The sequence below is a fragment of the Anser anser genome (assembly GCF_964211835.1).
Source record: "Anser anser genome assembly, chromosome: Z".
In the NCBI taxonomy this organism is placed as follows: Eukaryota; Metazoa; Chordata; class Aves; order Anseriformes; family Anatidae; genus Anser; species Anser anser.
Window position 1 is genome coordinate 282,003 of NC_139723.1, and position 27,565 is coordinate 309,567.

The 27,565-nt window shown below is 53.5% G+C and overlaps 1 protein-coding gene across 3 annotated transcripts in view; it reads left to right on the plus strand.

Moving 5' to 3' along the window:
* LOC310889670 (adenylate cyclase type 10-like) overlaps positions 1-26,602 on the plus strand; it is a 41,726-nt gene extending 15,124 nt beyond the window's left edge. For 2 of the 3 annotated variants that reach the window (XM_083817492.1, XM_083817493.1), the window contains exons 2-25: positions 11,422-11,526; positions 12,462-12,500; positions 12,834-12,977; positions 13,723-13,925; positions 14,389-14,482; positions 14,798-14,886; positions 15,459-15,650; positions 15,866-15,987; positions 16,614-16,690; positions 17,575-17,764; positions 18,707-18,759; positions 19,499-19,652; positions 19,883-20,075; positions 20,399-20,485; positions 20,939-21,222; positions 21,890-22,026; positions 22,664-22,795; positions 23,391-23,645; positions 23,790-24,128; positions 24,347-24,398; positions 24,647-24,869; positions 25,240-25,347; positions 25,521-25,702; positions 26,370-26,602. In XM_083817492.1, the coding sequence (XP_083673618.1) occupies positions 11,508-11,526; positions 12,462-12,500; positions 12,834-12,977; positions 13,723-13,925; positions 14,389-14,482; positions 14,798-14,886; positions 15,459-15,650; positions 15,866-15,987; positions 16,614-16,690; positions 17,575-17,764; positions 18,707-18,759; positions 19,499-19,652; positions 19,883-20,075; positions 20,399-20,485; positions 20,939-21,222; positions 21,890-22,026; positions 22,664-22,795; positions 23,391-23,645; positions 23,790-24,128; positions 24,347-24,398; positions 24,647-24,869; positions 25,240-25,347; positions 25,521-25,702; positions 26,370-26,583 (3,582 nt within the window). In that variant the 5' untranslated portion in view covers positions 11,422-11,507 and the 3' untranslated portion in view covers positions 26,584-26,602. Of the gene's footprint in view, positions 1-11,421; positions 11,527-12,461; positions 12,501-12,833; positions 12,978-13,324; positions 13,562-13,722; positions 13,926-14,388; positions 14,483-14,797; positions 14,887-15,458; positions 15,651-15,865; positions 15,988-16,613; positions 16,691-17,574; positions 17,765-18,706; positions 18,760-19,498; positions 19,653-19,882; positions 20,076-20,398; positions 20,486-20,938; positions 21,223-21,889; positions 22,027-22,663; positions 22,796-23,390; positions 23,646-23,789; positions 24,129-24,346; positions 24,399-24,646; positions 24,870-25,239; positions 25,348-25,520; positions 25,703-26,369 lie in introns of those variants that run through there. The other variant, XM_083817494.1, reaches the window with a different exon arrangement.
* The last annotated feature ends 963 nt before the right edge of the window (positions 26,603-27,565 follow it).

The following is a 27,565-nucleotide window of genomic DNA, read 5'->3' on the forward strand; positions in this document are numbered from 1 at the left end:
TCCTGAGGAGATACTATATGTCTGGGAGCTAAGCAACCAGGGTACTTCTGACCAGCACTGATTTCCTTAGTAGATACGGCAGTCTTTCCTTAGCTAAAAAAGGGTAGTATTCATCTTCTCTTACGAAGCGTGTTGAGATACTCTGGCCAAATACTTAAGCTAAGCCCAATTTTGTTCCCTTTCTCTGTCTTCATTTGTCCTTTACCAATTAATCAGTTATGCTCTAGGTCTAAGGCTGGACTTTATCCAAGGAAAGCTTTGGCCTCTTTCTTAACATGTCATGCTTTTTATAGTCTGCAGTGTTTTTGCATTTGTTGACATCGTTCATCTTGATTGGTTTTGATCTTGTTTGCTCGGAAGGGTAAAATCATCATCAGTTAGAAGGCTTAGCCACTGAGGGAAAATGTATTTCACGGCATTATCCATTACAGATACAAGTAACTGAGCGTACATCTACGATACCCATATACTGCTGAGTTCTGAAAGCAGGAATAACAGAGCTACTGTGAAAAGTGGGAAAATGCTAGCAGGTGTTGTTTCTTTTGGTTTCTGGTCACTTTTGGCTAGTATAGCAACTATTCCGCTTTGCTTTGCATAATGAAAAAGAGCTTAATGCGTTTTCTTTTGAAGTTGCACTATTCCTTTGCACAGGAAACTCAAATAGATTTTGATGTATATCCAGAAGTTTGAAATAAAGATTAAATGTCCCGAGGAAAGAAAGTTTTGGGGCACTTCTGTGGGTTTTTGTTCCACCAAGCACTCATTTGAACATTCTTGCTATTGTGCGCTTTGTTTTGTGCCTTGACAGGTCAACTTAAGAATTTAGAAGGATGTATCAAGTTAAAGTAAAAACGCTATCAAAAGCCAGCCTTTCTTGTTTTACCGCTCCCTCCGAGTCCTTGCCTTAGTTAATTAGAAGCAATAAAACATAACTAAATGCCTCTCTGTGAGGCAAGAACACTGGCCCTTTCAGTTGTGCTTAAGGCTGTAATGGGAGCACAGTGGTAGCGGGGGAGGAAAGGATGAAAGCACAAAGTCTTAGAAAGTCGTCTGTATCTAAGGGAATTTGATATACTGGGCTGACTAATACTTGGGAGGATGAGGAGTGGGTGTAAGCTGTGCAGGGGTGGTAGCAACTATCCTGTTGGAGCTATGGAGATACGGGGTGACCGTGCCCTTTAACTTTTGTTACGCTACTAAAAATTTATTAGGATGCTTTGTCCTTTCAGGAATCTTCATGCTCTAAGAAAAAGAACTTTTTAGTTAAAGAACTTTTTAGTTCCCAGAGTGTGGTAGTTGAGAGTTAAATATCGCCGAATGTTCAGCTCAGATGTGTTTGCTAACCAGAACCAGATAGGAGGTCGTGGCAAAGCTTAGAACAGAACTGAAAGCTCTAAGTCTGGTTTTAGGACAATATCACGTCTAAAGTCCAGTCTGGCTTCAGTTTCATGGTTGGTTTAAGTATTCTTAATTATGGAGGTTGCAATCAAAAGTGGAGGCTGCAATCCAAAAGAATGAACTGATCTGTTCAATGCATGCATTCATTCCTCCTCCTTTGAACGCTTGTGCCAACGCAATTTTTGAGTAACAGTTTTAATCAAGAAGCCAATCCAGCTACGTCAAAAAAGAAGAGTATTCAGCTCTCCACACAGCCTGACCAGAACTGGGGCTAGCGCAAGGGGAATAGCAGCAACAGGGGCTTTTTTTTGGAGATTGGCACAGCTGTCTTTTTGGTAGCAGCCTGAACTTGGGTTGGTTTAAAGCAATTGTGAACCTACAAGCACAATGGGAACATACTTACCACTTGTGAAGAATTTACCTTGTGTGTTTTTAACAGTTTGTTCTTGGTAGAGTAGCAATCCATCACCAGCACTGTTTTTGTTAATAGATTTAGGATGATCCATGCTGAACACTTTTATCTCTGGCCATTTTTTATAAATATTTCTTTGATAAGTTTTCAGTCAAAATCTGGCTTCCTAAAAATGTTCTAACTGAAAAAACATGGGTATGAATCTTTCTGGAAAATGAGTTGATAGCATTATGAGCATTATTTAGCAAAATTTTAGTTTGTAGATCTTTTCAGCAATGTTTGCCAAGCTTAGCTATAATCATAAACCATAAAATAGCTGAACTAGGAGCTGCAGGATTGATGTGGGAATGTTGAGGTGAAACTCTGTGGTTTGCATTATGCAGGAGGTCAAACGAATTTATTGAATGATCTCTGCTGGTCTAAAAGTACACGAATCCCAGCCATGTAAATCCCAGCTGAAGGTATAATAACATGGCAGAGTAGCATGGTTCTGCTCTGAGATGAGACGTAATTTGTGGAGGAAGAGGAGAAAAGGTGTTTGTGAGTAGATGAATTACTGAACGTTTTGACTCTAGGAATGGGTGATTTCAAGGAGGGAGCTCCTTCAGCTTTTCAATACATTGCTCTCTGAAGTAAGATGAAGGTTTTGTCTGAAAAAAAAGTGAACAAAAAGTTAACCATTCATGTGTGTGGGTTTGTGTGTGTGGTTTGTTTGTTTTTATGCACATTAAAAATGAAGTGACTGGTTTTGTGCTGGTTACGTGCGGTGTCTTTTATATGCATCTAAATTACTTTTACTTTGGGAAAATGTTAGGCAATAATGGAATAATGAGAGTTAAACTTGATTTTGTTGTTACATCAGACTGAAGCATGATTTGAATGAAGTAATTGGAATTACAGTAGGCTAAAATTGCTGAAAAATGAGTTTGGAAAGTTGAAATACATTTATTTTCTATTGAACCTTAATTAAGACATTTGGTTCTGTTTTCAGTTAAGAACTACTGGATTCATAAACGTAATACACAAATTATAACGTTTATGAAGTTTAGTATTTAAACGGTATCATTTTCAAAATACAGAATTGTTAATTTTATTGAACAAGTTTTCCAGTTTTCAGGCAGTGACCTTGCAAACAGTTCAGATGATCGGTGACCCTTAAAAGCACAAGCCAGTGTTTTCAAAACAAAACAAAACAAAACAAATCTCCTATTTAAATATCTCTTTTCTAGTGATCTTCTAAGAGGTTAATTACTAACCAGCATTTGCTGCTTATGTTACCATCCTCATCCTCCATCCTTCACTCCTTATCTCTTCTTCTCTTAAACTTCACGTTGTCACTGTTATTTTCCACCTTTCTTCTTGGATGGATGGAACAACATGAAACAACTTTTCTAGCCAGAATAGAATAATTTCTGAATTTTATTTATGTATTTGCATTTTTCAGTCTGGTCGTGTCAGTGGTCCACTGACCTTAACTGAACAGCAGCCTGCATTCCCTGCCCCCAGCCCCCAGCCGCCCCCCCAGACCAGAAGAACTGAGCAACCATTCTGGAAGGTTCTGGTGATGAATGTTATCTATATTCTTTGCCTTCTTCCAGTCTTAAACTTATTTCTACTTTTTTTTTTTATTTTTTTTTTATAACCTCATAGGAAGAAGTAGCTATATACATTTCTACAGCATTAAGCTGTATCCTATGGAGAATAAAATATTTGTAAATCAAATGTACAGCAAAAGAAGAGACAGGACAGACCGACTGTTATTGATTCGCGCTGTTACTCTGTGGCTAGGGACTGGATCTACCTGCTTGTAGCGGGTTTACGTGGCAAGGCTTTGGTAGCAGGGGGCCATAGGCGTGGCTTCCGTGAGAAGCATCTAGAAGCTGCCCCATGTTAGGTAAGGGCCCCACTGCTGTCCAGAGCCGAGCCAGTAAGCGATGTTGTTTTGCGCCTCTGTGAGAGCATATTTAAGACAGGGGAAAAAAAAAACGCTGGGCCACACAGCAGCTGGGAGAGTGAGAGGAGTGAGGAACAGCCTTGCTGTGTGCTTGCTCACTTCTCTAGCTCGTTAGTAATCAGCAATAAATCTTACTATCTCCCTATGCTGAGTCTGTTTTGCCCGTCACAATAATTCCTGCGCGATCTCTCTGTCCTTATCTCAACCCTTGAGCCCTTTTCATTGTATTTTCTCCCTGTTCCTCTTTGAGGAGGGGGAGTGAGAGAGTAGTTGTGGTGGAGCTCGGCCGCCCACCTGAGTAAAAGCACCACAGTCCTTTTTGGTGCCCAACGTGGGGCTCGAGGAATTTGAGATGATGATAGTTGAGAGAATTAACGGGCAAAACATGGACTGGATGATTGTTATGAATGTAATAATTGTGAAGAGTCTAAGAAAGCAGTAATTGTGAAGGAATATGTTTCATGTTAGTGTGGTGACGGGACGAGGGGTGGTGTGTATGTAAATTGTCCACCTCGTCGGTGTTGTGATGTTATGCTTATTTTGGTGTGGGGAATTCTTCTTCTTTTTTAATGTAAGTCAAGTTTGAGAAGATTGTGATGATTGTAAAGTGAGAGAATATTGTGATTATTCTTAAATATGCTTTTCACAGAAGCGAGGGGTGGAATGTAGTGGGTTTACATGGCAAGGCTTTGGTAGCAGGGGGCCATAGGCGTGGCTTCCGTGAGAAGAATCTAGAAGCTGCCCCATGTTAGGTAAGGGCCCCACTGCTGTCCAGAGCCGAGCCAGTAAGCGATGTTGTTTTGCGCCTCTGTGAGAGCATATTTAAGACAGGGGAAAAAAAAAACGCTGGGCCACACAGCAGCTGGGAGAGTGAGAGGAGTGAGGAACAGCCTTGCTGTGTGCTTGCTCACTTCTCTAGCTCGTTAGTAATCAGCAATAAATCTTACTATCGCCCTATGCTGAGTCTGTTTTGCCCGTCACAATAATTCCTGCGCGATCTCTCTGTCCTTATCTCAACCCTTGAGCCCTTTTCATTGTATTTTCTCCCTGTTCCTCTTTGAGGAGGGGGAGTGAGAGAGTAGTTGTGGTGGAGCTCGGCCGCCCACCTGAGTAAAAGCACCACAGTCCTTTTTGGTGCCCAACGTGGGGCTCGAGGAATTTGAGATGATGATAGTTGAGAGAATTAACGGGCAAAACATGGACTGGATGATTGTTATGAATGTAATAATTGTGAAGAGTCTAAGAAAGCAGTAATTGTGAAGGAATATGTTTCATGTTAGTGTGGTGAAGGGACGAGGGGTGGTGTGTATGTAAATTGTCCACCTCGTCGGTGTTGTGATGTTATGCTTATTTTGGTGTGGGGAATTCTTCTTCTTTTTTAATGTAAGTCAAGTTTGAGAAGATTGTGATGATTGTAAAGTGAGAGAATATTGTGATTATTCTTAAATATGCTTTTCACAGAAGCGAGGGGTGGAATGTAGTGGGTTTACATGGCAAGGCTTTGGTAGCAGGGGGCCATAGGCGTGGCTTCCGTGAGAAGAATCTAGAAGCTGCCCCATGTTAGGTAAGGGCCCCATTGCTGTCCAGAGCCGAGCCAGTAAGCGATGTTGTTTTGCGCCTCTGTGAGAGCATATTTAAGACAGGGGAAAAAAAAAACGCTGGGCCACACAGCAGCTGGGAGAGTGAGAGGAGTGAGGAACAGCCTTGCTGTGTGCTTGCTCACTTCTCTAGCTCGTTAGTAATCAGCAATAAATCTTACTATCTCCCTATGCTGAGTCTGTTTTGCCCGTCACAATAATTCCTGCGCGATCTCTCTGTCCTTATCTCAACCCTTGAGCCCTTTTCATTGTATTTTCTCCCTGTTCCTCTTTGAGGAGGGGGAGTGAGAGAGTAGTTGTGGTGGAGCTCGGCCGCCCACCTGAGTAAAAGCACCACAGTCCTTTTTGGTGCCCAACGTGGGGCTCGAGGAATTTGAGATGATGATAGTTGAGAGAATTAACGGGCAAAACATGGACTGGATGATTGTTATGAATGTAATAATTGTGAAGAGTCTAAGAAAGCAGTAATTGTGAAGGAATATGTTTCATGTTAGTGTGGTGAAGGGACGAGGGGTGGTGTGTATGTAAATTGTCCACCTCGTCGGTGTTGTGATGTTATGCTTATTTTGGTGTGGGGAATTCTTCTTCTTTTTTAATGTAAGTCAAGTTTGAGAAGATTGTGATGATTGTAAAGTGAGAGAATATTGTGATTATTCTTAAATATGCTTTTCACAGAAGCGAGGGGTGGAATGTAGTGGGTTTACATGGCAAGGCTTTGGTAGCAGGGGGCCATAGGCGTGGCTTCCGTGAGAAGAATCTAGAAGCTGCCCCATGTTAGGTAAGGGCCCCATTGCTGTCCAGAGCCGAGCCAGTAAGCGATGTTGTTTTGCGCCTCTGTGAGAGCATATTTAAGACAGGGGAAAAAAAAAACGCTGGGCCACACAGCAGCTGGGAGAGTGAGAGGAGTGAGGAACAGCCTTGCTGTGTGCTTGCTCACTTCTCTAGCTCGTTAGTAATCAGCAATAAATCTTACTATCTCCCTATGCTGAGTCTGTTTTGCCCGTCACAATAATTCCTGCGCGATCTCTCTGTCCTTATCTCAACCCTTGAGCCCTTTTCATCATATTTTCTCCCTGTTCCTCTTTGAGGAGGGGGAGTGAGAGAGTAGTTGTGGTGGAGCTCGGCCGCCCACCTGAGTAAAAGCACCACAGTCCTTTTTGGTGCCCAACGTGGGGCTCGAGGAATTTGAGATGATGATAGTTGAGAGAATTAACGGGCAAAACATGGACTGGATGATTGTTGTGAATGTAATAATTGTGAAGAGTCTAAGAAAGCAGTAATTGTGAAGGAATATGTTTCATGTTAGTGTGGTGAAGGGACGAGGGGTGGTGTGTATGTAAATTGTCCACCTCGTCGGTGTTGTGATGTTATGCTTATTTTGGTGTGGGGAATTCTTCTTCTTTTTTAATGTAAGTCAAGTTTGAGAAGATTGTGATGATTGTAAAGTGAGAGAATATTGTGATTATTCTTAAATATGCTTTTCACAGAAGCGAGGGGTGGAATGTAGTGGGTTTACATGGCAAGGCTTTGGTAGCAGGGGGCCATAGGCGTGGCTTCCGTGAGAAGAATCTAGAAGCTGCCCCATGTTAGGTAAGGGCCCCACTGCTGTCCAGAGCCGAGCCAGTAAGCGATGTTGTTTTGCGCCTCTGTGAGAGCATATTTAAGACAGGGGAAAAAAAAAACGCTGGGCCACACAGCAGCTGGGAGAGTGAGAGGAGTGAGGAACAGCCTTGCTGTGTGCTTGCTCACTTCTCTAGCTCGTTAGTAATCAGCAATAAATCTTACTATCTCCCTATGCTGAGTCTGTTTTGCCCGTCACAATAATTCCTGCGCGATCTCTCTGTCCTTATCTCAACCCTTGAGCCCTTTTCATCGTATTTTCTCCCTGTTCCTCTTTGAGGAGGGGGAGTGAGAGAGTAGTTGTGGTGGAGCTCGGCCGCCCACCTGAGTAAAAGCACCACAGTCCTTTTTGGTGCCCAACGTGGGGCTCGAGGAATTTGAGATGATGATAGTTGAGAGAATTAACGGGCAAAACATGGACTGGATGATTGTTATGAATGTAATAATTGTGAAGAGTCTAAGAAAGCAGTAATTGTGAAGGAATATGTTTCATGTTAGTGTGGTGAAGGGACGAGGGGTGGTGTGTATGTAAATTGTCCACCTCGTCGGTGTTGTGATGTTATGCTTATTTTGGTGTGGGGAATTCTTCTTCTTTTTTAATGTAAGTCAAGTTTGAGAAGATTGTGATGATTGTAAAGTGAGAGAATATTGTGATTATTCTTAAATATGCTTTTCACAGAAGCGAGGGGTGGAATGTAGTGGGTTTACATGGCAAGGCTTTGGTAGCAGGGGGCCATAGGCGTGGCTTCCGTGAGAAGAATCTAGAAGCTGCCCCATGTTAGGTAAGGGCCCCACTGCTGTCCAGAGCCGAGCCAGTAAGCGATGTTGTTTTGCGCCTCTGTGAGAGCATATTTAAGACAGGGGAAAAAAAAAACGCTGGGCCACACAGCAGCTGGGAGAGTGAGAGGAGTGAGGAACAGCCTTGCTGTGTGCTTGCTCACTTCTCTAGCTCGTTAGTAATCAGCAATAAATCTTACTATCTCCCTATGCTGAGTCTGTTTTGCCCGTCACAATAATTCCTGCGTGATCTCTCTGTCCTTATCTCAACCCTTGAGCCCTTTTCATCGTATTTTCTCCCTGTTCCTCTTTGAGGAGGGGGAGTGAGAGAGTAGTTGTGGTGGAGCTCGGCCGCCCACCTGAGTAAAAGCACCACAGTCCTTTTTGGTGCCCAACGTGGGGCTCGAGGAATTTGAGATGATGATAGTTGAGAGAATTAACGGGCAAAACATGGACTGGATGATTGTTATGAATGTAATAATTGTGAAGAGTCTAAGAAAGCAGTAATTGTGAAGGAATATGTTTCATGTTAGTGTGGTGAAGGGACGAGGGGTGGTGTGTATGTAAATTGTCCACCTCGTCGGTGTTGTGATGTTATGCTTATTTTGGTGTGGGGAATTCTTCTTCTTTTTTAATGTAAGTCAAGTTTGAGAAGATTGTGATGATTGTAAAGTGAGAGAATATTGTGATTATTCTTAAATATGCTTTTCACAGAAGCGAGGGGTGGAATGTAGTGGGTTTACATGGCAAGGCTTTGGTAGCAGGGGGCCATAGGCGTGGCTTCCGTGAGAAGAATCTAGAAGCTGCCCCATGTTAGGTAAGGGCCCCATTGCTGTCCAGAGCCGAGCCAGTAAGCGATGTTGTTTTGCGCCTCTGTGAGAGCATATTTAAGACAGGGGAAAAAAAAAACGCTGGGCCACACAGCAGCTGGGAGAGTGAGAGGAGTGAGGAACAGCCTTGCTGTGTGCTTGCTCACTTCTCTAGCTCGTTAGTAATCAGCAATAAATCTTACTATCTCCCTATGCTGAGTCTGTTTTGCCCGTCACAATAATTCCTGCGCGATCTCTCTGTCCTTATCTCAACCCTTGAGCCCTTTTCATCGTATTTTCTCCCTGTTCCTCTTTGAGGAGGGGGAGTGAGAGAGTAGTTGTGGTGGAGCTCGGCCGCCCACCTGAGTAAAAGCACCACAGTCCTTTTTGGTGCCCAACGTGGGGCTCGAGGAATTTGAGATGATGATAGTTGAGAGAATTAACGGGCAAAACATGGACTGGATGATTGTTGTGAATGTAATAATTGTGAAGAGTCTAAGAAAGCAGTAATTGTGAAGGAATATGTTTCATGTTAGTGTGGTGAAGGGACGAGGGGTGGTGTGTATGTAAATTGTCCACCTCGTCGGTGTTGTGATGTTATGCTTATTTTGGTGTGGGGAATTCTTCTTCTTTTTTAATGTAAGTCAAGTTTGAGAAGATTGTGATGATTGTAAAGTGAGAGAATATTGTGATTATTCTTAAATATGCTTTTCACAGAAGCGAGGGGTGGAATGTAGTGGGTTTACATGGCAAGGCTTTGGTAGCAGGGGGCCATAGGCGTGGCTTCCGTGAGAAGAATCTAGAAGCTGCCCCATGTTAGGTAAGGGCCCCACTGCTGTCCAGAGCCGAGCCAGTAAGCGATGTTGTTTTGCGCCTCTGTGAGAGCATATTTAAGACAGGGGAAAAAAAAAACGCTGGGCCACACAGCAGCTGGGAGAGTGAGAGGAGTGAGGAACAGCCTTGCTGTGTGCTTGCTCACTTCTCTAGCTCGTTAGTAATCAGCAATAAATCTTACTATCTCCCTATGCTGAGTCTGTTTTGCCCGTCACAATAATTCCTGCGCGATCTCTCTGTCCTTATCTCAACCCTTGAGCCCTTTTCATCGTATTTTCTCCCTGTTCCTCTTTGAGGAGGGGGAGTGAGAGAGTAGTTGTGGTGGAGCTCGGCCGTCCACCTGAGTAAAAGCACCACACTGCTAAAATGGGGATCAACTCTAGATTTCTAGCACACAGTAATTTTGGAAAACTTGGGTAGTCCCACCAAAGTCGTGCACACCTGACGCAGCAACTTGCCATGGTTATATGCAGCAAAGAGTTACATATGCATGAAGTTTCACAATGCGCCTATACATAGTCATAACCTGTCCCCTCTTCATCTTAAAATTAGTTCAAGAAGTCATTTCCATAAGCTCCTCCCATCTGCGCTTGCGCAGTGTCTCCTGGTGGTGGTCGCCAGGGTTCATGGGGATGGAGGTTGGTGACTCTTCCTCGTCACCGCTAGCTGACCTCTTGTCTTTGCGCAGACTCAGTTGCTCCTTGGCTCTTGTCCACCCTCAGGACCGGCTTCTGCCAATTCTTTAAGATAGGCTCACACTTTTATCAAGAGACTAACCTTGGTAAGGGGCCCAAAGCTTCTTGCTTTAATTAATTTGCACAATGCACAATAGTTAGCAAAGACATTAAGTAGCATCCACTAGTTTAATCCTATCAGCGCTCTAACTCTACCTGGTAAGATTCTCCTAACTCCCTCTCTCACAGGAGCCGAGGTGCTGTGACAGCAGTGCTAGGTTCTCTTCATGCATATGTAACTCTTTGCGGCATATAACCATGGCAAGTTGCTGCGTCAGGTGCGCATGACTTTGGTGGAACTACCCCCCTGTGCTGCCCAGCGCCGAATAAACATACCTACTTTACAATCTTACTGGTTGTGGAGTCTGTTTTCCGCAAGTCAGAAGGAGCCACCATGCTGGGAAGGTGGCAACAGGCTGTGCAACTGCAGGGGTGGGACTGGTGTTAGCAAATGGGTGTGCGTGGGGGAGGCAGTGTGTGAGGCCCTGGGAGCCGGGAAATGGCAACTGGCTGTGTGCAGAGGCTATGCAAGCTCAGCACTGCCTTGAGTAAGTGAGGCCACGGAGTCCTTGGAGGCCATGGCTCGGCGTAAACGAGAACGCCTGGGTCACAGGGTCACAATGGCTGCTGCTCAGCAGGCAGTGAGCTGTGGAGGATGGCACTGTTAGCCCACGGTGTTGCTGGAGGGCAGCCAATAAGTAAGCGATGACCTATGAACGACATCACAGCCAGGTGATTGTGATGACCCATGGCGGCAGAGACTAAACTGTCCTTCAAGAAAGCCCCAGGCTCACTGCACCATCCGGTGCTGAGGGGTCTTCATCTCCTCCCTCCCAGCTGGGCATGGTCATCTTCTGCTGAGGTACCCCGGTACCACAGGGCGCTGACCATGGCATCTGCCGGGGAGAGGAAATACCGCTACTCTGAGCTGGGGAAAAGAACCGTGCTCCTCCCCGATCTCCTTCTTTCTGAGGACTTCATCTGGGACAACTTGGTCCCCACGGTTATCGGGGGAGTGCTGTTCTTAGCGGATTTTGCAGGTGGGCTGGGCACGGTGGAGCCTCCACAGAAACGAGCCACCAGGCCCTCGGGAGCCCTGGCCCGTAGATGGCACAGCTGTTTTGTCACTGTTGAGGACTCCTGCTGTGATGGCTAAAGAGAGCATGGGTTGGCTTCTCTTGTGACGCAGCGACTGACGGGCGCTTGGGCTTGGCAGAACGGGACTGGCTGCCAGGTCCTTTGGCCCACGTAGACATGTCCTGATTTCTGTGTGTCCTTCCTGCAGGTTTCACTGCGTTTTCAGAGAAGTGCGTCCAGCAGAGCGGCGCAGACAGAGGTGCTGACGAGCTGGCGCAAACGCTCAATGACTACATGTGTGACATTTTGGAGGGTAAGAGCCATGCTGCCAGGCTGTTGGACATCGGGCCCTGAGGCTGCTTGCCGAGGGCAGAGGCAGCCTTGCTGCTCCGCCTGCTCCTGCCTCCTTGGAAGGGCTGTGGAGCTCACTGTGGCCTGGGGGGACAGTGGGAGCCGTGGGGCTGCCGTGGCGAGGCAGGAGCGCAGCAGGTCTCTTCTGCTGCCCACTGTGACCAGGGAGGCCCCAGCGGACTGGAGGCTGGCAGACGTGCCTCCAGGCGACAGGAAGGGCTGGAAGGACTTTCCAGGGAATTACAGGCCTGTCAGTCTGACGTCGGTATCAGATACTGGCCTACTGAGTCGATATGGACATCCAGGTGGATGGTCGGACTTGATGATCTTGAAGGCCTTTTCCAACCTAGATCATTCTCTGATAGCATGAGCAAGGGGACACCCTCTTTCTCAGCATCTGCCTCTGTGCTTGCAGAGAGACAGTTCCAGTTCCACGATGGAACACCGCTTTGGTGCCATTAGGATCCCGGGCAGGCTGGGGGCATCCAGTGAGTGCCAGCGTGCCAGTGACCTAGGGATGCTGGCACTGACATCTGTGTGTGGCCCTCATGAGCCCCTTATGCTGGGGGATGTCTCTGACCGCGAGCATGTGGTGGCCACCACTTTGGCAGCATTTGCAAGTGTCCCCGCTCAGAGATATTCACCAGGCATCTGGACGTGGCCCCAGGCAGGTGGCTCTTGGTGGCTCGGCTTGAGTGGAGACGGGGGTGCGGGACTGGAGCAGATAATCTCCAGAGGTGCCTTCCAGCTTGCAGCGTACTGTGCTTGTGTAGCATCCCACGGCACTGCCTCCCAACTCGCTGTGCAGGGGCCAGGGCTGTGGCCACAGTGGCTTGCCCCACGGCTTCCAGAAGAAGGCACCCCCATAACTCTGCCTTCCCTTCTCTTTCTCCGCAGATGTGCTGGATTTTGGAGGAGACATCCTGAAGTTTGGAGGTGTGTCCTTAGGAGGAGGCTGCCTCCGTGTCCTGCTGCTGTGCAGTGTTTCCCGCGGGAGCCGCTTGCTCTGTGCTCTGGCGTGATGGAGCAGCTCTCTGGCCGCTGCAGCTGCAGAGGAGTGCCGGGCAGAGGGTCCCCCCGCCACCCACCCTCTTCCTCTGCCGCCCTGGCTGGTGCTGTGGCTGGCCCGGCAGAGGGGAGGGGTCCCTGTGGACTGGGTGCCGTCCCTCAGGAGGATGCCCTCCCACAAGCCCATCTTCCTCTGCACGCCGGCTGGCCGCTTGCTGCTGTCCCTCAGGAGAGCCTTCACCTTCCCCTCCCTTTCCCCAGGGGATGCTGTGCTGGTGCTGTGGAGAGCATCGGAAGCTCAGCTGCCTCAGACCATCGGCCTGGTGCTGCAGTGTTGCCAGCAAATCCAGAAGAAGCATGGCACTCGTGACACGCACGTGGGTGTGAAGCTCCAACTGAAGATAGGTATGGGCGCTGCTGGGTCAGCTGTGCCACGTGCACAGCCCTGGCACTCTCCAGTGCTGCTGGCTGCTTCTTGCCTCCAGAGCAAGGCTGGCACCTCTGCAGGGGCCGGCGCCAATGGAAAGCCTCCCCTGCCAGCATTCCACACCGAGTCCCTGCACAGGCACTTTTGCCCTGCCTGCCGCTTGGGTAAGGCACGCGTCGCCTCTGGGAAGCTGCCTCATGTTCCGGCAGCCAAGCAGCCAAGGGTTGGTGTTGCTGAGAAGGATTGTCGCAAATGAGCAGGCGACAGCAGCGGACTGCAGCCTTCCTTACATCACCTGTGTCTCCCTGCTTGCTTTTCTTCCCAGCTCTTCACCTCAAGCTCCACCCTTCCCCGCTATCTGAGAGCCTCCCATCTTTCCTTAAGCAGACAACTACAACCTGCGTGCCAGCAAAGAGAGCAGGCACTGATCAAACCTGCTGTTCTGCTGGGCTGGTGGCACAGGCAGCAGGGTGAGATGCCCGGCAGTGCCAACACATCGTCAGCGTCGACTTCTTTGGTGTCTTTGCAGACGCCAATTCTAATTTACAGTAGAATATCTAATGTAAATCTACTTCTTCTTAGTCTAAAACCATTACTCCTCCCCCTCCCTAATGCCTGTCTCCAGGCTGGGTTTCAGCTGAGCTGCTGGCCAGCTGAGGTGCTGGGGGGCCATAGAGGTCAAAAGCTCCCCGGTGTCAGTGCTTCTTCTCGCTCTCTCCCCAGGGATCTCCGCAGGGCAAATGACCTTACTGACTGCCGGAGACAGGGAGCAGCATTACTTCATCTGCAGCCAGGCCCTGGATGAAGTTATGGAGGCCCAAAGCCTTGCAGTTAAAAGTGAAGTGGTCCTCTCACCCACCTGCTGGGAGCTGTGTGAGCAGGAACAGATCCAGACCAAGCTTCTTGGTGGCAAACGGTCTCTGAAGGTAGGTGGACGGGTTGGCCTCTAGAGCCTTTCTGAAGACCTGCACCCGGAAGGGAAGGAGGCAGGTGCTAGAAGGCTGAGGCGCTGGACATGGAGAGAGTTGTAGCCGTAAGGGTTGGTGGAGAGCTGAAGCAGTTGCCCTTCCACCTCAGGGGTATCTCTGGGTTGTGTTTGCTTGGCGTGAGGGGCCGAGGGAAGCACGGGAAGGGTCTGGGCCCCACCAGCAATGTCCCCCGTGGGTCGCCGCAGCTGTCCTTGAGAGCTGGGGCATGCTTGGGTGATGCCTGCGTGGCTCTGGTCCTTCTGAGGAGGCACTTCTGTCCCAGCTGAAAATCCAGAGAAGTGGGCTTGCTGCACCAAGAGCTTCTGCCCTTCTCTGGAAAGCGAGAGTGGAGGGGCCAGCTGTGTCTCCTGGGGCTCCTTGGGGCGGCCAGTGGCAGTACTTTCCCTCTGCGTGTCTGCAGGTTCTGAGGATGGAGCACAGGTCTGGATCGGAACGCCAAGATGCTGCAGGCCGCTTTGACCAACACGCGAAGATGCGGCATTTGGAAAGGATAAGTGAGTCCCTGCTTCACCGTGTTCTGGGACTGGCGGGAAAAATGGGGCCTGCCTGCTTCAGAGTTCCAGGGAGGAACTCCCTCTGCCCTCTTCCACCTTTCAGTCAACGTTCGTACCTTTGGCCCTCCTGTGCTTCAGCTGAGGCTGTCGCTGCCGCCCCCTCCTGCCAGGGGACGTCTCCGGCCGAGCAGCTGCAGAGGGGAGCAGGAGGAAACACCAAAGAATCTTTGCTCTGCTTTGCCCAGCGCTAGCCCCGTCTTTCAGCCCCCTTCTAGTCCCGTCCTGCTAGTGAAGGCCTGTGTTTGCTTCCCTTAGGGCACCGAAGGCCAGCTCTTATCATGTCCAGTGATCCTACAGTGGCAGCAAGGCTGAAGAAGCACATACCGGCAGCCGCTCTCAGGAAGGTAAGGCCACCGCTGCTGGAGGCTGCATTTTGGGAGGGCAGAAGAAGGTGTGCATTGCAGGGGTGGAGCTCTCGTGAAAACAGACAAATGAAAGGAAAAGCAGCCTGAGGCGGGAACCCAGGGGAACTGATGCCAGGGCTACTGGTGCTGCATGTGCCAGGAAACTGCCCATTTTGTGCTGCTCCTCAAAGAGGCGCGGGTGGCGGGAGGTGGCCTTCCCTCTGTCTTTTCCACGACTCTTGTTCTGGGACGTGCTGTGGGCACGAGGCGAGGACAAGGGGGCGAGTCTGCTCAAGTCCCTGGGACGTGCCAGAGGGTCGCCCCTCGCGTCCGTACTTGTCACAAGATGGGGTGTTGCTGGAACATTCCCCTCCTTTGTCGTTTGTGCTATGACTGTGCTATGACCTGCCTGCCGCGGGCTGGCCTGCGATTGGCACCGAGCAGAGGACTTACCCTTCCTCCAGTAGTACCTGGTATTGCGAGCACGCCTGCTCTCCCTTGGTACATGGCACGGGCCCAGAGGAACCCCCGGGAGAACAGGCTGGCAAAGCTGTCGTGCTCTTCCCTTCCAGATGGATGAGGATGTGCCGCTGCACCTGTGGTCTGAGCTACGGCCAGTCACCAGCCTCTTTGTCCAGCTGCAGTTTTCTGCAGAGGCCAGCTTACTGGATCTTAGGAGGGGCCTCTCTAATGCCAACAGGATCATTTCAGCAATCCTCAGTCCTCACAAGGGCGAAATCAACAAAAGCCTCCTGTTTGATAAGGTGAGCGTGGGGGAGCAATCCCACCCCCAGAGGGTGGCCTGTGTCTGTTTAGTGGAGAGGGACTGAGAAGCAGCTCTGCCTTGCCGGTGGGATCAGTCCTCTGTGGCTTTGTGTTGACCTGCAGCTGTGCTGGTCTCCCTGGCGACTGCAGCGGAACGACATTAGCTGCTGGCCACAGGCACTGTAACCAGATGTGTTGCATCCGTCCTCTGCAGGGCTGCACGTTCCTCTGTGTGTTGGGACTGTCTGGAGCAAAGCTGCAGCACGAGAGCATCCATGCATTGGAAAGCGCTCTTCAGATCGTCAGCATGTGCTCCGCGTCGCTGAGGAAACTTGAGTGAGTGTGTGGCAGCGTTGCAGGGCGTGCGTGCTGCCTGGGACAGCGCAAGGGGGCTGACCAGCAAGAGACGTGGCCTCCTGGCTTGGCCTCCTTTGTCCCTGGCAGGATTGAGGCAGCACCCTGAGAGGCAGCAGGCGGCCCCTGGGCTTAGCTCAGGGCAGCCAGGCGCAGGCCCTCCAAGCAGAGCCTGCCAGTCGTGGTGCTGGAGCGAGCCCTCACCAGGGCACGAGGCTCCTTGGTGCCAGAGGCAGGCCCCTCTGGGCAACAGGGCCAGGAACAGGGCTCGGGCCCAGCCCCGTGATCTCAAGTCGCTGGCATTGTAGGTGCTCTGTGGGCAGCACCTGCTTTCCTCCACTAATGAGAGGGGCTGTGGCCTGCTGCAGGTCACAGCCATCGTGCCTCAGGGGAAGGGTCCAAGCCATCTTGCGTGCGCCCTCCCCGTGTCCCTTGTGAGCGGGGTGTGTTGCGCCCCGAGCTCTCCAAGTCCCCAAGACGCGCCCTGGCTGTGGGACAGCAGGTGGCCCTGGCTGGCGCCAAGGGGAGATGTGGGAAGGGGCGGAGCGGGGCGAGCAGGACTGCGCCTGGGGCGCCACTGACTTTGCGCTTCTCTCCCTGCGTGCCAGGGCAGTGTCCGTCGGGGTCACCAGCGGGACGGTGTTCTGCGGCCTCTGTGGCCACCCTGAGAGGGCCGAACATACAGGTACCGCACCTTAGTCTGAAGAGTGGGAGGCTGGCGTGGGTGCGCTTAAGGATGTCAGTCATGAAGAGATGGGCAGGCTGGGGCAAGCACATATGCCACAGCCTGCCGGTGGCGGCCCAGATGGCACCGGTCTCCACCTGAGGTGGGAGAATGGGCTCAGAGACTTGTGGTTCCCGCTGGGTCCGCTTGCCCTGCCGCTGGGTTGACCTGTGCCTGAGGGTGTAGTCCCAAAGCTGGGGAAAAAAAAAACAAGGAAACCTTGAAGAATATAGGGAGGCCCGTAGCTTGTGTAGTCTTTTCTATAGCTCGTATAGTCTTTTAGCTGAGAAAATAAGGGAGCAGAGAGACAGGCAGCCTTGAGCTAGCAGAAGCAAGGAAGATATGGGATAAAAGGTAAAAACAAGAAGGAGAGCAACAGCTCCAGACTGATCTATAGTAACCTTTTGCTCATTAAGGGTCATAAACATATTAAAAAACATACCCATCAAAATGCTAATGTATGCTGATGTGGGATTTGGTGTCCCCTCCTCCCCCGCTCTTCCTCTGTAATGTGCAAACTCAGTAGACATAAGTTAGGTGAGCTGTAATAGCCAATCGAAAGTAGCCAAAGAGATAGCTTTTGCAAGTTTGCTGTGTATAAATAACGGTGATTCAAGTCTGAAGTGTGCTGGCTTTGCAAAAGATCGCCAAGCACCTGACTCTGCAGAGTTATATAATTAGTTAATTAATTAAAAGACCTTCGTGTGGATTTCAGCTCTGTGTGCTTATTGGTGCAGTCCACTGGGCATGCACCTATGGACAACAAGGGGAAGTAGCCCTTGGCCTTGAAGGGTGGGGCAAGGCCGCTTTCCTAACCATGTCAACGTGTTCTCTCTCTGTGGCAGTGATTGGCCATAAGGTGAACTTGGCTGCCCGCTTGATGGTGCACTACCCTAGGCTGGTGTCCTGTGATGAAGCCACCTACGCAGCCTCTCGCCTGCCCGGTTACTTCTTCAAGGAGTTGCCGGAGACAAAGCTGAAAGGCGTTACCAATCCCGGCCATATCTATCAATATGTGGGGATCACCGAGAAGTGGTGAGTGTCTTCCGAGCCATCTGGATGGGGGCACAGGGACCCCAAGGGTGCAACCTTGGCCGGCAAAAAGGAGCTGTGCAGCAAAAGACCAGCCTGGTCTCCCACAGACATCCCTTCCCCGTGGCCAAGAAGATCCAAAGGCCTGGCACGGGTCTGCTTTGTACCTCTCTGCCCTTCTGTCTCCTGCTGCTAAGAGAGCCGGGAGTGATGCCAGTGGGGTGGGGAAGGTTGTCCTGCTTTGGAGACGCACGCTAGCCATGCAGGCTTTGTCCAAGCGGCTTTCCGCTGGGCTCCCTGCGCTGTGCTTGCTCCACTACGTGCAAGGCTATGGCAGAGGTCATTCTGACGCAAGGAGGAATTTTTTCCCAGCTCCTTCTGCGCAGGAAGCTTTGGGTCAGTCATGTCGCCCTGGGGAAAGGTGGGCCACTGGGCCACTCTTCCTCCTGTCTGCCTGCTCAGTTCTCAGGTGTCCCTCTGGGCCAGGGTTGGAGGACCTTCTGAATGTTAACGTTGCTGTCTCTTGAAAACTATCAAAAGACTTGAGCCAAAGGTGCCAGATGCTTGGTGTCCTGAGCCACTAAGTGACACAGGTCCTCCTTTCCAAGAGGCTGCTTTTGCTTGTCCAGGGTGACAAAGCAGTCTACTAGCCTACAGCACACCCTGGCTTCTTTGCCCCATCTGGGTTTTCTTTGGTTTTGGCCTCTGGCGAGGGACTCCCAACACCTTCTGCTGTCCCGCCACGGCTGCTGGCCTTCTTTGTGCTTGAAGCTGTCCTGGCATGTCCACTCGAACTTTGGCCGGGGAGCACGCTCCGGATAGCGTGCTGCTGGAAAGAAAAGCAGTTACCTGCGGAGAGTCTCCTCCCCTAACACAGCAGGCTCTATATTCCCTGGCTTCCGACCAGCTAAGTGAGACGCATGTTTTGTCTTCTCCCCCTTCTAGCATCTTTGACATGGGTCTCACCAAGGAGAGGTCGGACTATGGCCCCTTGCTGGGTAAGTAGAGAAGTCCTCGCTCTTCAGAACCCCAGCTGCTTCCCTTTGCCCAAAGGTGTGCGCCTTGCTGGAGGTTAACCCCGGCAGGCAGCTGAGCCCAACACAGCCGCTCGCTCCCTTCCTCCCTTCCTCCCTCCTCTAGCCTGCTGGCTGGTGGGGCAGCATGAGAAAGTGCAGAGGCCTTGACACTGTGCCAGCACTGCTCGGCAAGGGTTCAGTGTGTTCTCAGCATTCCTTTGGTGGCAAGTCCACCACATCACAGCTCGCTCCAAGCTCCTGTGAAGACAAGGAGCTGTATCGCAGTCAAAACCAGAACAGGCCCGAAGACGCTGCCTTAGCTACAGGGTGCTGGCAAGAGCTCTGGAGCTCAGGGTGCAGTGAGATGTTTGGCATGCCTTTTGGGCGCAGCTTCCTGCAGTGCCTCAAAGTGTGCCCTCCAGTCTTGGGCTGGATCAGTGTGGGGAGCTGCGTCCAGCTGGCTGAATCTCGTTGCCTCTGGGAGGAGAAGCCGAGGTGAAAGAGGTCCTAGGAGCTGCGCCGTGTGGCCAGCGGGCAGGCGGGTCTGTTAGTGCTCTAAGGAAGGCAGTGGTGCCAAAGCTGAGATGAGGGGCTTGGAAGGAGGCCTGGGTGTAGGCAGGCTTGCTGACATGGTGGGGGGAAGCCGCCGTGCCAGCAAAAGGGAATGCCGCCCTGCTTTTCAGCATGCTGCAGCAGCTTGTTTCCTGGTTGGTCTTCACAGGTCGCGAGGTGGAGATTGACCTCTTTGAACGCAGCTTGAAGGCCTATGAGGCTTTGGGACAGCCGCACATCCTGGCGTATGTAGGCATCCTGGGCTCTGGAAAGAGCCACTTACTTACCGAGCTGGCCTTTCTAGGCCAGGCCGCCAGGCACAGGTAAGTGGGTTTTTTGAGACCCTTCCCGTGCCCGTCCCCTGACGTTCGTGGAAGACTGCGATGCCTCTGCCCTGTGCCTGGCCCTCCTCCCCCACCCCCGGGACTGCGCACCCTGCGTTCCTTTGCAGTAAGAACCAGGCGGCGTGAATCTCTAGCTCTCCTGTCTTGGCAGGCGTGGGCTACTGGGGGCCTTTTCTGCAGCTCAGGTGCCTTTTGCTTTTGCACCGCAGGGTTGTCACCGTGGAACTGACCGAGGCCAACGTGAGGCAGCCCTTCTCTGCCATCCGTATGCTGGTGGCCAGGGCTCTGGGCCTGCAGGCGGGTGAAACGTGCGAGGACAGGCAGCGCACCCTGCAGGCCAAGCTCCAAGGGGCGATAGAAGAGAGCAGATATTGCCTCCTCAATGACATTTTCCTCGTCAAGGTGAGAGCCAGAGGGAGGCCTCCTGAGGTAGTCTGGTTGTTGTCTGGGTGTTCCGCTGGGCAGGCTTAGCTGCGGGCTGGGAGCTGCGGGGCTCATGGCACCGCGTTCTGATTCCTGGGTCCGGGGAGGCTCCCTGCCTGTGGTGACTTCATGTCCTGTGCATGAGCCAGGTGTCTTGGTCAGCACCCTGGAAAGGCCAGTGAAGAGAGGCTCGTGCTGACCTCATGCAAAAGCAGAGGCGCTTTGCTCTGCCGTCTAGCTTGGTGGATAGGCATGCCTGGTCCCAGGATGATGTTTCTTTCTGACTCCGCTTTCCTGTCCAGTTTGCCATCCCGGACAAGATTCGCAAGATGCATGACACTCCAAGGAAAAGGGAGTTGCACCTGACTTGTACGCAAGTGCTACAGAAGGTGAGCGTTCCTCCTTCCACCTGGGTCAGAGAAAGAAAACAACCCTGCCCGCTGCAGGCTCCACATCAGAGCGGCCTGAGTGGGCAGCAGGACGACGTGCCAGGGTCATCGCCCTTCAGGGCCCAGGAGACCCTCCTCCCAGAAGCCCCTCTCGAGCCCTCCCCATATGCCTAGTAGCTCGCCTCCTGTTAAGTTGGAGGGTATGTGCCCTGGAGGAGGATTGACGCCTTCTGCGTTCCTTTGCCCAAGTTCCCTCCTTCAGAAGGGCAAGTGATGTCTGAGGAGACCCTAAAGTCTCGCAGAAATGAACAGCCAGTAAGCTTCTGAAGAGGGAAGCGGCTGGGGAGAGACTTCTGAGTATTCTCTGTCTCCGGAGAGAGGGGCTACATTTCCTCCCCTAGAAGACGCTTGAGAATCCGCCAGACCCCACACAGAACCGTCTGCTTTTTTCAGACCCTTGGAGGAGAATTCGGCATATTTGTCATCGACAACGCCCACTTCATCGACCCTGCCTCCTGGATTATCATGTGGCCCGTGCTCCAAAGCGTCACGCTCTTTATGGTCATGAGCTTAGCTCCTGGCCACGAGAGAACGGAGAGCTTTTTCAAAGCTGCAGCAGACAGCACAATGTCCCAGAGAATCAGCTGCCTTCATCTGGAAGAGCTGAAACCTGCAGCTGTGGTGCAGAAAGCCTGCCAGGACCTTGGAGTGGTCAGCATCCCCAGGGATCTAGCAAGGTATGTTGCAGGCCAGGGAGTTCTTCCGGAGGGGCTGGACCTACGCCGCCCACGGAAGGAAGTCGCCCCGCAGGAAAGGAAGCACGGGGCCTTCTGGCAGCATCCTTGACTCCAGCAAGGACCTGGGTTTCTCCTTAAGACTCACCACAGCAGGCGTGAGCTAAGAATAGGCAGCTCCCAAGATGCAGCACGTGGGCAGTGACAGCCCTTTGCTGTTGCAGAGGAGGGAGGGCAAGGCAGGGAGGAAAGGGGAGAGAAGAGGAGAGCAGAGGGAGTGGGTGCCCAAGCCTTAGCATGGCTGAGGCGTGCAAAAGGCTTTGACCTATGTGGCCAGGCTGCAGGAGGGATTCCCAGGAGCAGGGGTCCAGCCAGCTGCCAGAGCAGATCTGGGCTCCTGAGGACAGGGAAGGTCAGGCTTGCTGTGTTGTGCTTGGGACATTGTCCACGACCATTTCCCCACGGACTCCAGCAAACGGTGTAGGGTCAGGGGGTCCCAAACCAAGGGGGTCCAAGCCAGTGGGAGGACCGCCCCCTTCTGAAGTGCGCCGTAGCTGTGACAAAGAGGCTGGTTACCCTGTGAGGCTGAGTGACTCGCCGCCCGCCCATCAGAACTGTGTCGCACCGTACTTCCCTGGTGTTGGTCACTGCTGGCTCTGCTCCTGCCCAGGTTCCTGATCCAAAGAAGCTCTGGCATCCCATATTACTGCGAGGAACTGCTGCGCTGCCTGCGTTGCAACAACATGCTCTTGTTCCGCACTGGGAGGCAGGACAAAGAAACAGAGGACGACTGGGAGGGCTTGGTCGGTAAGCACTCTTGTTGCGCACTGGCTAGACGCTGTTGCACCTCCGTCCCCCCGGCACAACCGTGTCCTGTGGCTCTCCAGTGAGTCTGGGCAGAGTCCGATCTGGCAGCAGGACAGAACTTGATCTGGCTGAGGTGTGGGCTCCCGCACACCTTGCTGTCACCTTGGCAAGCCACCAGCTCCCTTGAGAAGAAAGCCCTTCTGCAGGAGAGGGACAGACCTGGGAAACTGTAATCCAAAACCATAAATGCCCGCAAAGGCGCTGGGAACTGAGGAGCTTGGCAGTAATGCAAGAGCAGTAATTGCAAGAGCAATGCCAAGCAGAGTGCTGTTGCCCTGGGGACAGCCTGCATGGGCTTTGCCTTTTGGATTATCACCAGCAATTTCCCTGGCTGTGGGAGGTAGCGCTGTCAAAGGCAGCAACTGCTGTGTTCTGTCGCGGGACTTTCATTCAGTACAGCTGGGCAGCTGGTCTGAAGGCGGAAAAAGAGTTGCAAGGGTGATGCAGACAAAAACACTGCAGTGGAAACCGGTTTGCCCCGCTCACTGACCGCATTCGGTGCGGGCCATGAAGCGCACCCGACCGTGACAGGTTGGACTTGCCCCACCTTGTTCATGCTCTCTCTCTCTCTCCCCAGCTTCTGCAGTCGAGGCTTCACACCTCGTCTCAGCCACCTCAAGCTCCAGTGCTGGGAATAACAGCGGCAGGGTCTGCACCATCAGACCAGACGTCAGCCTGGAGACCACCGTGCTGCCGGCCACCTTGAAAGGTGAGGGGCTGGGTTCGCGGCTGTGCTGGGGTCCTTTCCTGGGGTGCACATGAGAGAGGGGCTGGGCATCGGCATGCTGCGGAGTCACCCGCTCAGCCGGGGGGTCCCTGCCAGGAAAGCGACTCCGGTCTGAGCAGAAAGAGCTCTGTGCTTAAGGGCACAGATGTCCCCCTCCGGGCTGTGGACCAGCTGTGAGCCTACCTGTGAGGCGCACAGCAGTTGCGGGGAGCTCCAAGTCCAGCTCTGAGGTGGTGAAAGCGCTCTCTGTTCTCTGTGTGCACTGCTGGGCGTCAGCCTAGTTCAGCTCTGCTAGGTCGCATCGCGGGTCGCATGTACCCGCAGGATCGTGCCCTCCCCATCCTTGGTGGAGGAGCTCTTGTCTGGGTCTCTCTTATCCCTGGGCCTTGTGGCCAGGGGTTGCCAGAGGAGTGGAGCCATCCTGAAGACATTCCCCTGGGATGCGATTGCCCAGCAGGTGCCATCTTGAGGAAGAGAGGCCAAAGTCTACCCTGTTTCCCGTGGTGGAAATGTCCAGCCTCTCCAAGCTCAGGCTGTGGGACACAAAAGAGAGAGACGTTTTGCTTCTTCTTGACAGAGATTGCGCTGGCTGAGCTGGACCGGATCACGCTGATGAAGCAGACGGTTTTGAAGTTTGCGGCCATCATAGGGCCGGTGTTTACCACCCAGCTGCTGGCTCACATCCTTCCCACCTGCATCAGGCAGCAGATGAATTACTTGTTGGACGTGCTGGTGGGCGACAACATCATTAAGTGGCTGAAGAACACAGGGGTGCCCAGAGACGTCCAAGATGCTAGAGAGGGGCCGGCCACCTCTCAGCAGGCAGGGAGCGGTAAGTGGTGGCAGTAACGTAGACCCAGGAGCGCTGTAGCTGAAAGGGGCCTTCCCCCACCAGCTTTGCGCAGAGGGAAATTCCCAGCGGCTGTTGAGAATGCCTCTACCACTCTGTCTGAGGCCACGATCCATTGCCTTGCAGGGGCGGAGAGGCCGTCTATGAGCGAGGAGCCCACGGAGTGGCGGGCTGGCGTCCTGGCCTTCTGTGCCCCGCTGCTGCGGGAGGCAGCCTACGAGCTGTGGCCGGAGAGGCAGAGGGCCAACGCGCAGCGCAAGTGTGCTGCGTTCCTGGAGAAGCACGCGCACAAATGCCGGAGCTGCCACGGAGGGGACTTTGTGGCCTTCCACCGCTTTGCCGTCCCCAGTCCCCAGGATGGGGAAGACTGCCAGGGCTCTGCTGACGAGGATGACTGGCACAGCTGGGAGGCCTTGGTGCTCGCTGGAGAACAGCTGAAGAAGGACAGGACTCACACCCCTGAGGGTAGGCTGTGTGCGTGCTGCGGAGCCCCCTCCCTCTGGAAGCCCAGGCCCATGTGCTGGGGACCTGGTGGGCCCCAGCTTGCCAGGGATGAGCCAGGGGACGAGGATGATCACCGCAGCTCTTGTGCCCTGGGTCTGCTCGGCAGGAGCCTTGCAAGCCCGCAGCTCTTAGCCCGGGCTACGTGGGGAGGCCCTTGACACGCTCTCTCTTCTTCCCAGGTAGTGCAAATGCCCTGCAGCAGCAGCAGGCTTTCTCGGAGGAGGAGTTGAGGTGAGGAGACAAGGTTCTGATGATTGTGGAAACCAGTGAGCTCCAGAGGAGACAGATGGAGCTCTGCCGTTTGGCTGCTGGCTGGGACTCCAGCTCTGGGAGGAGGAGGCTGGCTGTGGGGTGGGAGCTGGGATGAGACAGCAGGAAACTGGGCTTTTGTTGCTACCTGTAGGGAGAGCAGGGTCATCTCAGGTGATGCTCATCCGCTCTTTGCTCTCTTCTTTTCCTGGCATCCTGCCACTGACCAGAGCGTCAGAGCGGTTTCCACCAGAGGGTGAAGGGACAACTGCGCAGCCCAGCAGGACCGAAGAGAAGGAAGGTGGCGAGTGTTCCTGCAAATGCGAAGCCATCATCGAATCAGTGCTTGTGCCTTTGGCTCGCCACTATGTGGCCATAGGCAACGCTCCCCGAGCCTTCTATTACCTGCTGGAGTGTGCGGCTGCCTACCTGCACGTCTCCAACAGCTACATGGTGAGTGGCCCTGCTTGCCAGCACGCACCGCACCTGGAGTCCACTGCAACAGGACACGCCCGCTAAGGGGCCTCCCAAAAGAAACAGCGGGGGCAGAGCCGGACTGTTTCCTGCGCTTTGCCTCTCCCGCAGCAAGAGACACGGGGCACTGAAGCAGGCCCGTCAGCACAAGCTGCTTTACCTGGGAGGCGGTCTGAAGGCTCCCTTGGTGCCTGAGCTCCGAGCCCACGGGCCACTGTGCTAGGGCAGGGATCGCGTGGGGAGATGCGGGCCCTCCTAAGGCAGGTGCCACAGGAGGCAAGAGGGAAGGACGGAGCTGGCCAGGGGCTCTGCACCGATGCTCACCTGTTGCCTGTGTGCTTGCTCGAAGGCCCTTATGAAGCTGAACGAAGCGGAGGCCCTGAGGAACTCCATGGAGAAGACAGCAACTGCGTTAGACTGCTTTGAGGAGGCGACCTTCTTCAGCCTCAAAGGGGAGGTAAAGCGGCAGGGTGACGCAGAGGGGTGTCCTGGAGGATGGAGCCGGATGCTTTCCCTTCTTGCAGGGGGCGTCCCTGCTATAGCCAGCCCCTGGTACATTTCTGCAGCCTCTGCAGGAGGAGAGGCTTGGGAAAGCGGTCCATGTCTGCCCGTCTCCCTCTTCCTGTGCAGGTCTGCTGTAATCTAGGACGCGTGAAGCTGGCCAAGAAAATGAGCAGGCGGGCGCTGAGCCTTCTGAAAAAGCGATTCCCTCAGACGCGCGCCGGAGCCTTTGTCAAGTCTCTGTGGGAAAGGTTTCAGGGTGCTCTTTGTGCCCCAAACAGAAGAACACCCTCCCTTCCGCCAGAGGCTCGGTAAGCAGCAGAAGGGAGCACATGGGAAAGGAAGAGTATTCTGGTGCCAGGCATTCAGGCCCAGGCCTGCCTGGACTTCAGGCCATACCTACGCTGTCCCATAGCTCATTAGCAGGACCGAGGCATTAAGGCACGACGTGTGGGTCAAACAGCGGGCAGTGCAGCCTCACGCTGCCCCCCTGTGCGGTCCCTGGGCCTTTGGGTAGAAAGCAGCTTGTGCCGAGGGATGCACCTGCTGGCACGTTTCAGATGAGGCCAGGGGTGCCTGGGAACAGAGAGGTGTGAACAGGGAGGACGGGCTTAACAAGGGAAGGAAGGCAGTCTGGAGTGACCTCCAGGGACGGGATGGGGTTGGGTTAAGGTGTGCGTGCGGGGCGGGGAGCGTGATGAGGAGGCGCAGAGTTGCGATAGTCCTTCTCCTGCTGGTGCCTGGCATCACTTCCCCCCCCCTCGGTGCCGTAGTGCCAGCACACCCTCTGTAGCGGTCGGCTGCCCCTGGCAGCACTTCTTCATTTGCCCACTTCCATGCCGGCAGCCCTTCCAGCACCAGCTCCCTTCCTCTGAGGAGGTGGACGTGTCTCAGCCGCCACCCCACTTTCCCCTGCCCAGCCTGATTTGGTGCTCTACAGCCGTGCCTCTGGGCTCAGCAGTTTCTCTTGTGTGCCAGGAGGAAGAAGCTCGCCTGGAAGCTTCAGCAGACCCGCTGCCTCTCCTTACTGGGGCACCTCTACAGCCTGGAGGGCACATCAGGAGGACGGAGGTTCTCCCGCCTGGCAGCTCTCATGAAAGCCAACACGGACAGGAGAATGGACTCCGCTCGGGAAGAAGACTCCCACTCCGCCAACTGCCTTTGTATCCCTCCTCTTCTTAGCGTGTCTTAATAAAACATCTGCTCTCTTATGGTGGTGGTTGTCGGGGCTCGCCAGGGGAGGTTCAGGTTGGAAATAAGAAGAAAGTTCTTCTCAGAAAGGGAGAGCTCGCTCCCACAGCGAGAGATGCGGGGCACTGAAGAAGGCCCGTCAGCACAAGCTGCATTGCCGGGGAGGCGGTCTGAAGGCTCCCTTGGGGCCCGTGTGGGCACCTGGAGGGAGACGGCATGGTCAGGGTGGGACACGGGCAGCTGCCAGGGGCTGGCACCGGTCTGCAGGGCAGGCAGAGCGCTGCTGCCACCGTGCCAGCATTGGCCTCAAGACCGGGGCGGGGAGCCACGGGCCAGGCTGCTCTGTGCCCACAGAGGCCCGTCCCACCCCCACTGGGGGGCACAGAACCCCCAGCGCTGTTGCGACCGCTGGGCTGGTGCCCGGGCAGCTCAGCCTTCCCCCCCTCCCCGCCCCACTGGGTGTCCCCTCGCCTTCCTCTCCGCTCCCAGTTTGCCATCGGGCAGGTGCCTCCCCTCCAGCCTTGCTCAGGGCAGGTATTTCCTCCCCGAGACGGCGTGGGGTGCGTTTTTCTGCCGTTTTCCTTTGCGGGTCTCCGGGAAAACGGTTTGGGAAGCCGAGGACCCGAGGACCGGCGCGGTTGCGGCCCCCTGCCGCCACCTGCTGGCCAAAAGCCGGTACTGCAGGCTAAGCGGCCCCGCGCATGCGCGGTGGCGCCCGCGCCGCCGCCACTCTCGTCGGTGCCCCTGCCCGCGGCGAAGTGGCGGCGCCCTGCTCCGGGGCAGAAGCCGCGTCGCCTCGGCTCGGCTCGGTTCGGGACGGGACGGGACACCACACCACACCACACCACACCACACCACAACGGGCTTGGTGGTTGGGGCCGCCCCGGGACGGCGCGCGGGGCGAGGCGGCGGGCGGTCGGGGCGCCGCACCGTCAGCAGCAGTTCCTGGGGCAACGGCCCTTGTGCGGGGCGGGGGGCGCGCC